Consider the following 14,249-nt stretch of genomic DNA (forward strand, 5'->3'; position numbering starts at 1 on the left):
TATCTTTAAAAGATAGACTTTTAAGCTGCAGACATACACAATACTTAAACCAAGAATGTCACTTACTAGAAACCCATTTATAGTTTTCCCTGGTCAGAGATGTCATACATACGCAGCTAAGGGTTCTTCTAAGTAGAATCGTCACCTTTTAGACACTGCGATGCCGTAGAATCTCCACCACAATACTCCCCCTTTTCATTTTCTTCAATTAGGACCTATCTATGTCCTTTATTGAAATATGTGATGGTACGTGACTGGGAGTGCCAGGTGGCAGGGAGAGTGGGTGGGTGGGTGGGTGTGTGTGGGCTGGGGGTTGCCTTAGACCCCTGCTTCTAGGTTCCTGGGAGCCAGGTGCTCCAGAGCTGTAGAGCTTCTGTGGCTTTTAAAAAGCACTTTCCCCAAGCCACTCTGTATACTTCAGTATCTGGAAATGAACCAGGGTTCAGTGCATCCCAAGCTGATTTGGGGAGGAGGAAGAGTGGCTAGGTTGTGGGGGAGAGTGTTGCCTGAACCCACGCTTCTTTGTGCCTGGCAGATGGGGACTGAAACAGTTCAGGAGGTTTAAACCCGTTCTAAACTGTCTGTAGGTCTGGATGCTTGAGGTTTAAACTGCATTTAAACTGATTTAACTGTTACGTGTGCCTTCACTTTTAGGTAGTGTTTCCTTGTTCCATAACACATGACACAGTATAAAATAAAAAAGTCAAAGGGTATAAGGATTCAGGTAGTTCATAAAATGGAATTTATAAGGGGTATTCCCTGAATTGTCAGAACGAAGCTGTGAAGGACTTGGGAGCCTTCTGTATTATTTTTAGGAATATTCCACATGCCTTGTCTACTTGATAGTTTTCTGTATGACAGCCTAGAATTAAATGGAAGGAGAAAACATAGAGGAATCAAAACAATGCCCAAGATGAATATGTTATGGAGAATACAGAAGGTGATCAACAGCCGAGTGGAGGAGAGGTTAATTGGTAAAGTTTCATCTGCTTTGGTTCTCATCTGAGTTGAGCTTTCCCAGGCTTCTCAGATGAGGCTTAAGGAACACCTTAGAGAGGAAGAAGATGAACAGTTAGCAGTATAGTCTAGAACAGAGAGATTGCCCAGGAGAAAGGGATTCTGAGTCGAGTGAAACTTAACCAAAATTTGCAAGGACAGAATAAAGTTCAGGTACATTTTGTGCATGTTAGGTCATCCTTGTTATTTTAAACCATTTTTCTGACTACTGTGTTCTTGCTGAATAATGAATAATACTTTGTTTTGAAAAGACTGAATTGGATTGTGCATACAATACCTTCTCATAGTAGTCAGGGTGTGAAACTGGACTCTAAGGACTATGGACTCAGTCTAAGAGTGAAAGAGTTACAGGACTCCCCACGAGTGAAATGGCAACCCATTGCCTAGGAAGCATACGCTCATGAGACAACGGAGAGAGGAACAAGATGTATGTTCTGTGACTGAACAGATGCAATGCTGAATTTGGGGCATCATAAGTATAACAGCAACTGTGATATAAGTATAAAGGCTGTGGTGTCCTTAAATGAAGCAGAATCATGCAGATGGGCATGCTGGGTTCAATTGGAGACAGCCCTTATTCAAATCTAGATATCTTCAGGGAAAACTACAGGCAGAGCAAATTGCTTTTTGTCTTTTAGTAGGGGGTTTTTTTTCCATTTATGCTATAACAGCGTGGTAGTAGAAAGCAAAGATGCAAAGGATCAATTAAAAAATTGAATATAAGTAGTGGGTATTTGTTTGAAAGGCCTTATGTCATCTGACCAGCCTTTTGGAGAACATTGCTTCATTCAGCAAAAACTGGTACACATCCCTCAAAGCTGGCAGGAGAAGTTTCCAGGCACAAACCACACAACTTAACTATCAACAACTGACACTGTGGAGTTAATTACCATAATTACGTGAATCCAAGATGACTTTGAATTCAGTACACCCCCCCTTCAATAATTAAATTCTATACATGGAAAATGTATAAATTTGTTATAATTTTCCATGTATAGAATCTAATTACTGGAGGGTTGTCTTGAATTTGTACCTCCTCCTGTACCAGCAGAGAAAGCAGTAGCGGTAGGGTAGCTGGCAGTGAGAACAAGTGGTTTGATCCCTGCCCCCTGGTGTGTGCCACACCTTGCCCCCTGCTGCCATGCCCTACTGAGTGAGGCCTGGGGCTGGGGCTGCCTGGCTGGGTGGGGGCTGCCACTACTGCCTGGCTGGGGCAGGGTCAGAGCCACAATGTCCTCCATGCTGTGGGCTGGAGCCAGAACTAAGGGGGGGGTCATGACTGAGGGTAAGTGGCAGGGTAGGGAAGAGCAGGGGAGGTGGTGGCAGGAGGACAGACTGCAGCTCCACAAGTTTGGGTCAGGGACAGAGCTGGAGAGGCAATAACCGCCTGTCCCCACAGCCTTGTACTCAAATCCAAGATGACAGGCTTCCCCCCACGCCTGTGTTCGGTGGTTAAAAAACAATAAAACTGTGTCTTGGATTTGAGTAAGTACCGTAAAACTTTTCTGTACACCAAACTCAGCGGTGAACCTTCTGCACTATATAATCTGATTAATCTCAAAGTATCTAAATATACTTGAGTGACTGGAAAAGAAAACGTAAAAGAATTTCTTTTAAAACTAATACAGAATTATGAGGTATGTTTTATTTCCTGGAATTGCATCTGCTTTTTCTTAGGTGTTATTTGTGTGGAAAGGCAGGAAATGAATTGTCTAAAGCAGTCTCAAAGATATGCCTGGTTTATGCTAAATCTTTCTAACTTGCATTACAATATAGCGTAAAATTATAGCCCTTTCACATCATTCAAGAACAAGATAACAATCCTGCTTTCTGCCGCAATTACTTGGGATTTTTTTTTCATTTTAATGTTTGCGATTCTTGATGCATTCATAGCCAGCAAAGGTCTTTGCATCAGGAAAGTTAAACTTCTGGTGCCATGAAGGACTAATTTTTCCAGGAAGAAATTTAAAATGCCGTGAGAGGGAAATGTAACCTCAATGTTGATATTACAGGTGGAAGATCTGATTGTGAAGTACAGGAAAAAGAAGAAGGTTGTTGCTGGAATAATTATTGAACCAATTCAGTCAGAAGGAGGAGACAATCATGCTTCAGATGACTTCTTCAGAAAGCTAAGGGACATTGCTAGAAAGGTAAATCAGGCATTTGGTTGTCTGCTTAGGGCAAGTCAAGTTGGCAAGGCTAACCAGCATTTTCTCCAGAAAGTTGCTTAAGCTTTTCTGCAGACTAAAACAAAGAGTCTAAGCATCTTGATAGGACCTTGCAAATTGCACTTGTGGCAAGGACGCTCGTGTTTAGGGGGCCTCTTTTCCAACACATTAACATCTTCCAATTTCTTTTGAAGTGGTCTCAGAGGCTGGATCCAGACATGCAGGCAGGACCTCTTTGCAGAGTCACAAACCACATACATTGCACATTAATCAGTGTGGCACTGATAATTTGCAGTGCTGGGGCAAAATTTGCTACCGGGATTTCCTAGTAGCAAAAAAAATCCTGGAAAAAAGTGGCGCAACCCACACCAAAGTGGAAAGCGCCAGGACAAATGGAGAAATGGGGGGAGCAGGTGCCCAGGGCTGCCCGCTCCCCCATCTCTGCATGCTGTGGACCCCCTGTGCTGAGGCACCCTGCCCCCAGCCAGCAGTTCCCCACCTGGCTGGGGTGCAGAGTGCCTCAAGATGGGGGAGCAGGCTGCCTTGGGCTGGCTGGTGCCATCTCTGCATGCCTCAGCATGGGGGCTTCACTGCAGAACCTCCACACTGTGGAGCATAGATACTGGATTAGTCCATTAACTCTTGATTTCATAGCAGCCTTCCTTAAAATATAACGCTAACATCCATGAGGCGGCTCAAGCAATTCCAGCAAAAGTAGTAGGGATAGGGAGGGTGGTCGGGGGAGATTTTTTGTTCTTTGCTCTAACATGTATTTGTGACTGAAAACAGAAGTTGTGAAAGGAGAAGCTGAATCAGGCTACAAGTGCTATCATTTCTTTAAATGGCAAAAATGGCATTGGATGTCTTCTGATCTTTGAAATACTGTGCAGATCATTTCAAGAAGGAGGTGCCTAAATGAACCCTGTTTTGCATTTTCTTTTTGTAAAAGTTTCTCTGGGGAAACCATAATGTACATTAATGGAGAAATGTGTTGATGTTTGGGTAACCGTGTTCTGCCACATAACAAGGACGTGCTCACGCTGCATATCCTGTTTCTGCTCACCTCCTCTGAGCTGGTACTCTATAAGCAGCTTAGATTAGACAGGCAAAGTCCAGTAGTTTCTGCATTGTCTAAACAGAGAACCTACCAACATTGTAACAATAGTACGTTGGAGGAACACATGGTCTGTTTCAACAAAACTTCCCAGTTTTTGTTTCTGTTTACATGTAACAGCCTTTTTTCCAAAGAGCAGCTAGGATAATTGGCCGGCTGGGTGATCTGACTGGATGATTAGTCTGAGGTGCTTTACGTCACAGAAATGAGGTACTGGGATGGGCCAGTTTGGCTCCAACAACTGGCTGATAAAGTTTTGAGACTGTCGAAGCGCAAATGGAAGTTATGCTCACTGGGCATTTATACACATACCATTGTCTGCTCTGATGCACCAGTAATCCAGTGCGTTGGAGCAGACCCAGCATGTGCGTTGACATGCCCAGCGCTGCGTCACATGCATTTGTATAAACAGCAAAATCTGTGTCTGCACAGAGAAAATGGCGGTGGTACACTTTTGAACTAAAACACCTTCAGTGTTTCATAGTTTCAGTTTCTAGGGTTGGAAAGGACCTGATTAGATCATCAAGTCCAACCCCCTGCCATGGCAGAAAAAAGTACTGGGGTTAAATGACCCAGCAAGGTGTTCATCCAGCCTCTTCTTAAACACCCCCAGGGTAGGGGCCAGCACCACTTCTCTTGGAAGTTGGTTCCAGACCCTAGCCGCCCTGACCGTGAAGTAGCGCCTCCTGATGTCTAATCTGAATCTACCCTCTGCCAGCTTGTGACCATTTCTTGTCAGTCCTGGTAGCGCTCGGGGGAACAGGGACTCCCTCGGTGCCTGCTGGTCCCCTCTGACTAGTTTGTAACAGGCCACTAGATCCCCCCTCAGCCTTCTCTTGTGGAGGCTGAACAGGTTCAGGTCCCACAGCCTGTCCTCGTAGGGCCTGCCCTGCTGCCCCCTGATCATATGCGTGGCCTTCCTCTGGATCCTCTCAATGTTGTCCACATCCCTCCTGAAGTGCGGCACCCAGAACTGGACGCAGTACTCCAACTGCGGCCTGACCAGTGCCGCATAGAGGGGGAGGATCACCTCCTTGGACCTGCTCGAGATGCATCTGTGGTGCGGTTGGCCTTCCTGACTGCGTCCTCACGTCAGCCCATGTTCATCTTGGCAGCAGTGATGACTCCAAGATCTTTTCTGCCTCTGTACTGACAAGAAGGGAGTTCCCCAACCTGTAGGTTTGCTGTTGGTTCTTCCTCCCCAGGTGCAGCACCTTGCACTTGTCAGTGTTGAAACCCATCCTGTTCTCATCCACCCACCCTTGTAACCTGCCTAGGTCTGATTGCAGCCTATTCCTCCCTTCTCGCGTGCCCACATCCCCCCACATCTTAGTGTTGTCAGCAAGTTTGAATAGGGTGCTTTTTATCTCCTTGTCCAAGTCACCGATGAAGATGTTGAACAGTGCGGGCCCGAGGACTGAGACCTCCGGAACCCCACTGCCCACATCCCTCTAGGTCGAAAATGACCTGTCCACCACCACTCTCTGGGTACAATGTGCTTTAGTTCAAAAGCATACTGCCACTATTTTCTCTGAGTTGATGCACATTTTGCCATTTATACAAAAATACCCAGTGCAGCACCAGGAGCTTTTGAAGGCATCCACTACATCGGATGCATGTGTAAAAATGCCCATTAGTACCAAAGTGCTCCTGGGAGTTTTAAAAAGCTCCCCATATGCTTTTCCCTATCCTTTCAAAATGTTTTAGACCTGTCTGTAGAAAAACATAGTTCACTGCTCAGTTGCCTTCTAGTGCTTGTATAAAAGAACAGGCTACTGAGCATCTTCTAGATAATGAACTATATTTTGATGTCTTCATCACAAAGAAATAACACAGAAGTTGCTCAGAGAGAGGTACTCAGAACAGTTCTCCTTATGTGTTTTAGTCTGTGCTGGCTCCTAGTATTTATCTATTTAGTAAAGGTAATTTTTTGTTTGGGAAATGCAGATTCATGGTCCTTCTCTCTTGATTTATCTGGACAGCACGGCTGTGCATTTCTGGTGGATGAGGTGCAGACAGGATGTGGTTGCACTGGGAAGTTTTGGGCCCATGAACACTGGGGCTTGGATGACCCAGCTGATGTGGTAACGTTTAGTAAGAAGATGATGACTGGAGGGTTTTTTCACAAGGAGGAGTTCAGACCCAATGCTGTAAGTGTTTTCAGTGAACCAAAGATTTTGCTTTTCTAAGACTTAATGAACAAAGAATTGTGAAAATATTCTGGAACTATGGATACTTTTCAAATGCCTGATAAGCAGGGATCCTGGTTTGCTGTGACCAAAAAATGCAAATTATCTGATAAAACCCCCAAAATCCATTATTAAAATTAAAGGCCTCCAACAGCCCCCCTGGCCCTGCTGGTGCCCCTCTTTCCCCCACAACAGTCCCTCAGCCCTGCTCATGCCTCTTGCCCCCCCATGCACAGCCCCTGCCCCCTTGACCTGCCGGAAGGGGCCCCCAGCTGTCAGGGCTATGGGACCAGGGACCACGGTCCACTGCTCCCTGCCCTCAACAGAAGGCAGCTGCAGCAGGAGCACGGAGCCAGCTCCCCCGCTGCTGCTGACTTGGACAGGGGTGGGGCTGCCTCTCAGAGGCTGTGTGCACTCCTGGGGAGTGAGGGGGACCTGTGCCCCCAAATCTGTATGGGAGCAGGCTATGGGCTTGAGCTTCCCCCTGACAGGGCTGCTGTACCCCTGCAGGCAAGACCCAGCACAGCTGGAAACAGTGGGGCTGCACCAGGATCTCCTTGCCCCCCCCATGCCTCCTGCACCTGCTGCTGCTCTGAACCCCATGCCACTTCCCACAGTGCAGCCCCACATGCAGGAGGTGCATCGCTGGGGCAGTGCGGCGCAAGCAGCCGCTAGGAGATCCCCACGTGGCTAGAGCGCAGGAGGTGCAGCCCCGCTGTTCCCAGCCGTGCTGGGTCTTGCCTGTGGGGCTACAGCGGCCCCACAGGAGGGAAGGAGGGAGGGAGCTCAAGCCCATAGCCTGCACCCCCATACAGATCTGGGAACGCGGGTTTCCCTTGCCCTCTTAGACTGAACAATACTGAGCGCCCAGCTGGCTCCACATCTTCCTGCTCCTGGCTGGTGCCTCCATGTGTGGCTTCCATTAAGGGCTGCTAGAGCCACTTCAGTTTCACCTGCCCCGGCTGGGAACTCTGGCCATGAGCAGGGAAATGTGGAGCTGGCCACACACTCCACGTATTTCCCCAATACCTCCCCGCTAGCAGCCGGAGTGCCTGGCCAGCTCCACATCTCCCCGCTGACAGCTGGAGTGCCCGGCTAAGGGCACGTGAAACCTAAGCGGTTCTAGCAGCTCTTAAGGGAAGCCACATGGAGGCACTGGCCAAGCATTCCATGTATTTCTCCAGCACCTCCCTGCTCCCTCAGCCCCCAACCAGCTTCCATCCCACACCTGCCCTGCAAACCCCCAAGCCCCTGAAAGCCCCACTTACCAGTTCACAGGCTCCAGGAGAAAAGTGAGCCTGACCTAGCCCTTGCAACTGACTAAAAGCCACAGGCTCTGCCCATCCCCCTCTGCCCCTCCAGGCAGGTTTGGGGCTTTCCCACCCTTTTCGCAAACAGCTTTTGAATGCTGGAACTCAGCCAGCTTGCAGAACTCTTTGCAAAAGGGGAAAATCCATGGGTTTCTCTGATAAAAGAGAAAATCCATGTTTTCTCTGATAAAACCAGGAAATCCATGTGTTTTTCTGTTTTTCCGTGGGAAACGGACAACCTGGATCCCTGCTGATAAGCAGATGTTGCATCTACAGCAAAATTGGCTGGCCTGCAATTGACTTTATCTGGTATGTGGCACCATAGATGGTATATTTACCAGCAGAATGAAGCTGTTTCACAAATATGCTCTCCCTGGTTCCACAAGCATAGGCATTAGCCTGCTTCTCCACTCCCTTCATACCTGCCAGTCTTATTTTGTATTGGAGTTACAGTAGCATAAAACTGGTGTGAGGAAATGAAGAAGGTTCACCATTTCTAATGTGCTTATTTTCAGCACCAAATGTGAACTGTCCCTGAAAAATGTCTCTGTGGTTTGCAGGGCCTATCTCCTGTGTTCAGGTCCTATAGATTCTGTTAGAAACAGCAAAAAGATTAGTGTATTTTTACAAACTCAATGTATGAAAACTGAACTAATGGAAAAAACTATGAAACTTCTAGGCAAAAGTACATAACATGAATGCCTGACCTCCTTATACCTGTGGCAGTTTCAAAGAGGTCACATTAACTGTAGGACAGTGTAGGTTTGAATCTTAGTGCAGTGGCTTCTCCCTGGCTCTACCTGGTCATGGAGGGGCTTCCTGGGAAGCAGACTTTCTAAGTTCCATAACCCAGAATAGTGAGGGGGGCCCACCATGCATTTTTGATGCTTGTGTTTGTGTTAACATTTACATGCTCACATTCTTTTCTGGAGAGTACTGCTTTGGTTTGTCTTTAAACATATTCTACTATATATATAATTTGTTTTGTTTTTCCTCCCTTCCTCAAGCCATACCGGATTTTTAACACTTGGCTTGGAGATCCTGCCAAAAATCTCATGCTCGCTGAAGTCATTAATATAATTAAAAGAGAGGACCTTCTAAACAATGCAACCCATGCAGGGAAAGCACTTCTGACTGGGCTGTTGGACTTGCAGGTAAACGGCTGAAATGCTTTGTATGGGTATGAGGAGAAGAGTGGATTAAGAACATAGGGAATATCTGATCAGAACAGTTGCCCAGACAATCAGTAGTATATTACCTTAGGCAGCAGCAATACATGATGCTTTAGACTAGTGATTCTTGACATTTTTAGTCTCAAGGCACTGCCTTGGAAAGTGCCAGCTGTTAGCTTTCTTGTTTTGGACTATGGAAAATAGAGCAATTCTTGTGCTGCTGAGAATTCAGATACATCATAACAACACGTCAGAAAGTTTTCTGACACCATGGATTCCTATTTGAAGTCTCTGGGTTAATCCTGTGAATCATATGCAGCTGTTTGCCCAGCAAAGAGTGCTAATATCGCATAGCACCCTGGAACAGCCTTAAAAGGCTCTTATGGCATTCCAGGTGCTGCAGAACCTTGGTTGAGAATCACTGCTTTAGATTAAGCCTGTGCACGCAAGAATTGGAACCCAAACAACCAAGTGCCACTGCTTTTGCAAGAGGAAAAAGAAAACGTTTTAAGACCTGATCTGTGTTTACAAATAATTCCAGAATAATTGGAAGAGACGATACCTGGATCAAGGGTTTTTATGGCTATTCATTGAGAGGTACCAAACTAGCTAGGTGCACTTTTGAACTGAGGCATTCATGTCACTTAAAAGTTGCCATGATTTGAAAATAAGGAAAATGACTGCAAGCATGAAGATGGACAAAAAGGAGGTAGTACAGCCAGCACAGTTCTTTGCAGCGTTAATACTCCTCTTCCTTTAATCTCCTCTTTCATCATTGTGCCTCATGTCAGACATGACATTGTGGATATATGGGGCAAACGAAAACTGTAGTTAATTTCAGGTTCCAGGTCTTGGGTCCTGAAGTTGGGCTACGATGGCCTAGATGCCACTGCCTCAATTTCAAGGATTTTTTAATCAGTAGTAGTCATATGGATCAAAATCATATCCAATTTTTTCAGTGTGCAGCAGAGTCAGTTGCAGCCAATATCCTTCAAGTGTAGTGGTTTCTAATTGTGAAGACTTTTAGGCTGTAGAAAACTTCTAAATGTTGCCTTTTTCAGTATTCAAAAGAAAAGAGCTTGACTTTTATTAGCCTCCTTTAGAAAGCAAAGATTGGACTTTGCATGAAACAGGCATTGGAAATTGAAAATAACTACTGTGCATACATAATTAGAATATAATACTCTATATTCAGTATTAGAATATATTTGGATGGCAACATTAGCAGCTTATTGCAACATGGAGATGAGTTGGGTGTCTAGTGACAATCTAAGGCTGTCTTGGTAGTATCCTAAATATATAGACTGGGTACATTTTAAAAATTCAAATAATTACTGGCTAATAGTGGTCTGATTCCTTGGTTCTGAATTTGTAACCTCAGTCAGGTGACAGAACATTTACACAAGCAGTGTGTTTTAGTCTCTTATTGCTAGAAACACCAGAAAGTTTTGCAGCTGGGTAATAGGTCACAGGGCCATGGGTCAGAAATTTAAACCAGTACTCCCCTATCTGTTGAAACTGAGAAGACTGCTTCCACCAGTGGAACTCCAAGGGGCACACAGTTCAGCAGCAAACATCCTGAAGTGCAACATACCTTTTTTGGTTTTTTTAGGCTCGCATAATACTCATATAACATTTTTTTAGGCTCGTTATCCCCATCTAATCAGCAGAGTGAGAGGACGAGGGACATTCTGTTCGTTTGATGCGCCAAATGATGCAACTAGGGACAAGTTAATTACCATTGCCAGAAACAAAGGTAGGATAAAGTCTGTAAGTGTACATAATTAATTCCAGGTTGCTTTCAGTACAGCATCCCAGTCACTACATTTTGCGTTTCCCTTGTCTGCATTACCTTCTCTGTATGTAATATGCCAATGAACAAAAACACATTCCAGCTACTCTTGTTAAATTCATGCTGAATAAGGTCAAAACCAGGTTGTCATCTCACCCTGGCTGAAAGAATCTTAAGTTTCTGCCTCGTTTTCAGTGCCCCTCAGGATTCTCTGAATTCTTACTCTTCCAAGGCAAGGGCTAAAGAACAATCTGATGGTATGTCCTGGGTTTGCACTCAGCATGGTATGTCTCTCAGCTCTGCTCCATCTCTCCAGGGTAGGTGTACTGTACTGAAACTATCGTCAAACCAACATTTAAAAAAAAATAAAGAAAAATCAGTGGCCTCGTGGAAATCAAGGTGGCAGAGAGTTGAGGGGTAAAAAGCACTTTGAGGATTAGACCAAATTAGTGCTGAAGGACAGCATGGGGTCTGTGACACAGCACAGCTCCAGGGAATTTAACAGTGCTGCCGTCTTAGTCTAGAACATTTTTGTACTATATATTTAAGAAAAGCAGTTGTTAAATGACTAGCCCGGCCCCTCTGGCAGTTCTTCTTTATCTTTTGAATTCATCAGTGCTTGAAAACCTCTAGCAGCACATGAAACTAACAAACTTCTTTCTGCAATGTAAGCTGTCACTGCTAGAAACATTGGTGCTTGATTTAATATCTCTCTGTGTGAGCTTTGCTGTGCATGGATTCTATCTGTTCTTATTAGTACTCACACTGCTTACCACATTTCAGACCTCTGCTGGGCATCTCCAAAACAGCTTCCGTGATTGTTTATTTGTTGAAAGGTCAGCTCACCGCCCCTCTGCCCCACAGAAACCACCACTTACACCTTTACACAACTGGGGAGAGTGCTGGGGAGAAGCTTGTGCCAAACCTCTCTGCACTTTATTCAGAGAGAGCAGTATGTTCCGAGTATCCGAAACGGAGAAAATAACTAGAATACGTCTTCTTGCCCTAGGTGTCGTGCTGGGAGGCAGCGGTGACAGATCGATTCGTTTTCGTCCAACCCTAATTTTCAAGGATCACCATGCACATCTCTTTCTGAACATCTTCAGTGACATCTTAGCAGACTTCAAGTAAATGAGGAATCCACTTGCACTGAACAATCTGATCCTTTAAGATTATAAAATTAGTTGACTTAAATCATATATTTTCACATACAGGATAAAAGGTGAATTCATAAACTAAGGTTTGTTTTTGTCCATGCTTACCATCAAGGTGAGCTGCTTTTAGCTAGAATACTGGACACACGCGGAGCTTTGCAATTGGTTGTGAATTTCAGTTCCCCAACAAGTGCACTCAGATGACCATGCTGTGAGCAGTGCATTGGGGCTCTTGCACTTGCTTGGTGCTGGATTGCACTCCACTGTCAGCCATGCCACCTGGCCTATTCCAGAAGTAAGAAAGTCCCAATGTGCATTGCCATGCATCTTTGATTGAATAAACATGACAGCAATAGCTCTCTCTTCATGGTTAAACACCCTAATTTTGCTTTCTCCACTTTGTGTCCAAAGGAAGCAGCAGGCCTTGTGGGTGTGGGGTGGAAGCTTAGGAAATGTCTGCCAAGCAGAAAGTGCCATTGTCTAAGTTATTAGCATAAGAGAACAAGTGTTTCAAGGAAAGTTCTGCTTTCCAGCACTGCCAAGTACAGTATTGCACAGAATCACTTCCAGCTCTGTTCCCATAAATACAAAGTTTGCCCTACTCTACCTTCAGCATATACCCGGTGTTTCAGAAACACTAACGCATGTGGCCAAATTGCAGTGCTGTACATGAAAGTGAGGAGCTATAATTCCTTTCTGACCCTTGATTTCAGAATACCTTTGACTTGTTAGTTATTACAATCTAAAGAGCCAAATGTATGTACACAAAACCAAACCCAAAGGTTTCTCTTGTAATGGAGCATTAGGAAAGAACACAAAGCATATACTGTACTGCAGCCTCAAAGTATTGGTCTAAAATGTCAAGACTTGTAGGATTATTAACCTGCTTGCCCATGATATACAGAATAAGTATAAGCAGACATTGTGCAAAAATGCAAAAGCATTGCTTTTATCTGAGCGCTTCCTAACATCAGATCCATTTTGATTCCTAAATGTGCCCCCATAATGCAAAGTATTTCTGTTCCTTTAAGAGAATCTTCTTTCCTACAGCAGTCGTTCTTCAGGAGTCCTTATGAAACCACAGGATTTATGAATGTCAGTGGTAGTTTATTTGTTTGCTGTTAGCTCCTTTATGCATGTCATTCATGTATCTATAGAAAGGCTGTTTTGCCTGAGGCTGAGTTGTTGAGCTGGCACTGACATTTATTTCCTTTTTCCTGACAAAAGAGCACTTGAATTTTGGGACTCAGACTCACTTTACATTATAAAGCTTTATAAATATTTTGAGTCTGCTAGGGAGTGTATCAGGTGAAACAAAACAGTATAAATTATTACGTGTCCAGCATGTCTACCATGAAAATCAGGATAAGACCATCAGATGAGGGGATTCTAGTCAGAAAATCTCAGTGAAAGACATACCTACATCCTTAGGCCTGCTTTTGAAAATCATCCTTTTGTGGCAAAAAGATTTAGTTAGCTTTAATAATTAGTGGCAACAAGCACCCAAGGAAACTAATTGCTGCTAGTTTAAAAATAACCAGGTCTGAGTATGTCTGCCTCTACTACACAAGTTTCTGGCACCTACTGGTTTGTTTTCTTTGTGTAGGTTTAGCCTTGTGAAGTTTACATGCAAGGAGTTCAAAGGTGAGAAAATAGGTAGCAAAAAGGATGAACGAATGTAGATTGCAGATGCCCTGACAGAGTTGGCAGGTAACTGTACAGCAAAATCTCATTGTCACTGCAGTCCTAGTAAACCTAATACTTCCCAAAAGAATATCAGAATAAAGAACTGCAATTGACAGCATTTGGGGAATGAGTTTGTTCAACATATCACTGCAGTAGATTTTAATAAATGTCTCTAGCAAGTCTTGTACTTTTACAGAATCAAAGGTCCAGTAATTTTAAGTCTTACTGCATCCTCACTTTTATTATACTCTAGGTGTTTTTATAATTTTTACTGACTGTGCACAACATATACTGATTAAATCATGTTAGAAAATATAGAAAGCACCAGAGCCTACATATAATGAAGTAATATTGTTTACAGCGTACTGTGGACAGTGCCAAATAAATGTTTAAACAAGAATACCTAACTGCACTTCATGATGTAACTGATACCCATTCAAATACATCCACAAAATAAAGTCCGTTTCCTGTGTAATCAGTATTCTTAAATAAAATATTTATAATTGAATTCCTCCAATGGTCTTTTTCACTGTTAAAAATATACTAACTTAACTGTTTTTACTTACCTTTTAGAAAATTATTTTTTTATGTGCACAGATACATACACAGTCCACTCAGATCTGTTGATACATTGATCTGCTCACTGA

General features: G+C 44.1%; 1 protein-coding gene across 4 annotated transcripts in view; it reads left to right on the forward strand.

Moving 5' to 3' along the window:
- Positions 1–14,110, forward strand: part of ABAT (4-aminobutyrate aminotransferase) — a 137,535-nt gene extending 123,425 nt beyond the window's left edge. For all 4 annotated transcript variants that reach the window (XM_090023188.1, XM_090023187.1, XM_090023189.1 and 1 more), the window contains exons 12-16: positions 3,030–3,167; positions 6,282–6,449; positions 8,806–8,952; positions 10,615–10,726; positions 11,772–14,110. In XM_090023188.1, coding sequence (XP_089879314.1) covers positions 3,030–3,167; positions 6,282–6,449; positions 8,806–8,952; positions 10,615–10,726; positions 11,772–11,893 — 687 coding nt within the window. In that variant the 3' untranslated portion in view covers positions 11,894–14,110. The remainder of the gene's footprint in view (positions 1–3,029; positions 3,168–6,281; positions 6,450–8,805; positions 8,953–10,614; positions 10,727–11,771) is intronic.
- Positions 14,111–14,249: the final 139 nt, after the last annotated feature.

This window comes from Crocodylus siamensis, chromosome 12 (genome assembly GCF_052110815.1).
Source record: "Crocodylus siamensis isolate JL-2025a chromosome 12, ASM5211081v1, whole genome shotgun sequence".
Taxonomy (NCBI): domain Eukaryota; kingdom Metazoa; phylum Chordata; order Crocodylia; family Crocodylidae; genus Crocodylus; species Crocodylus siamensis.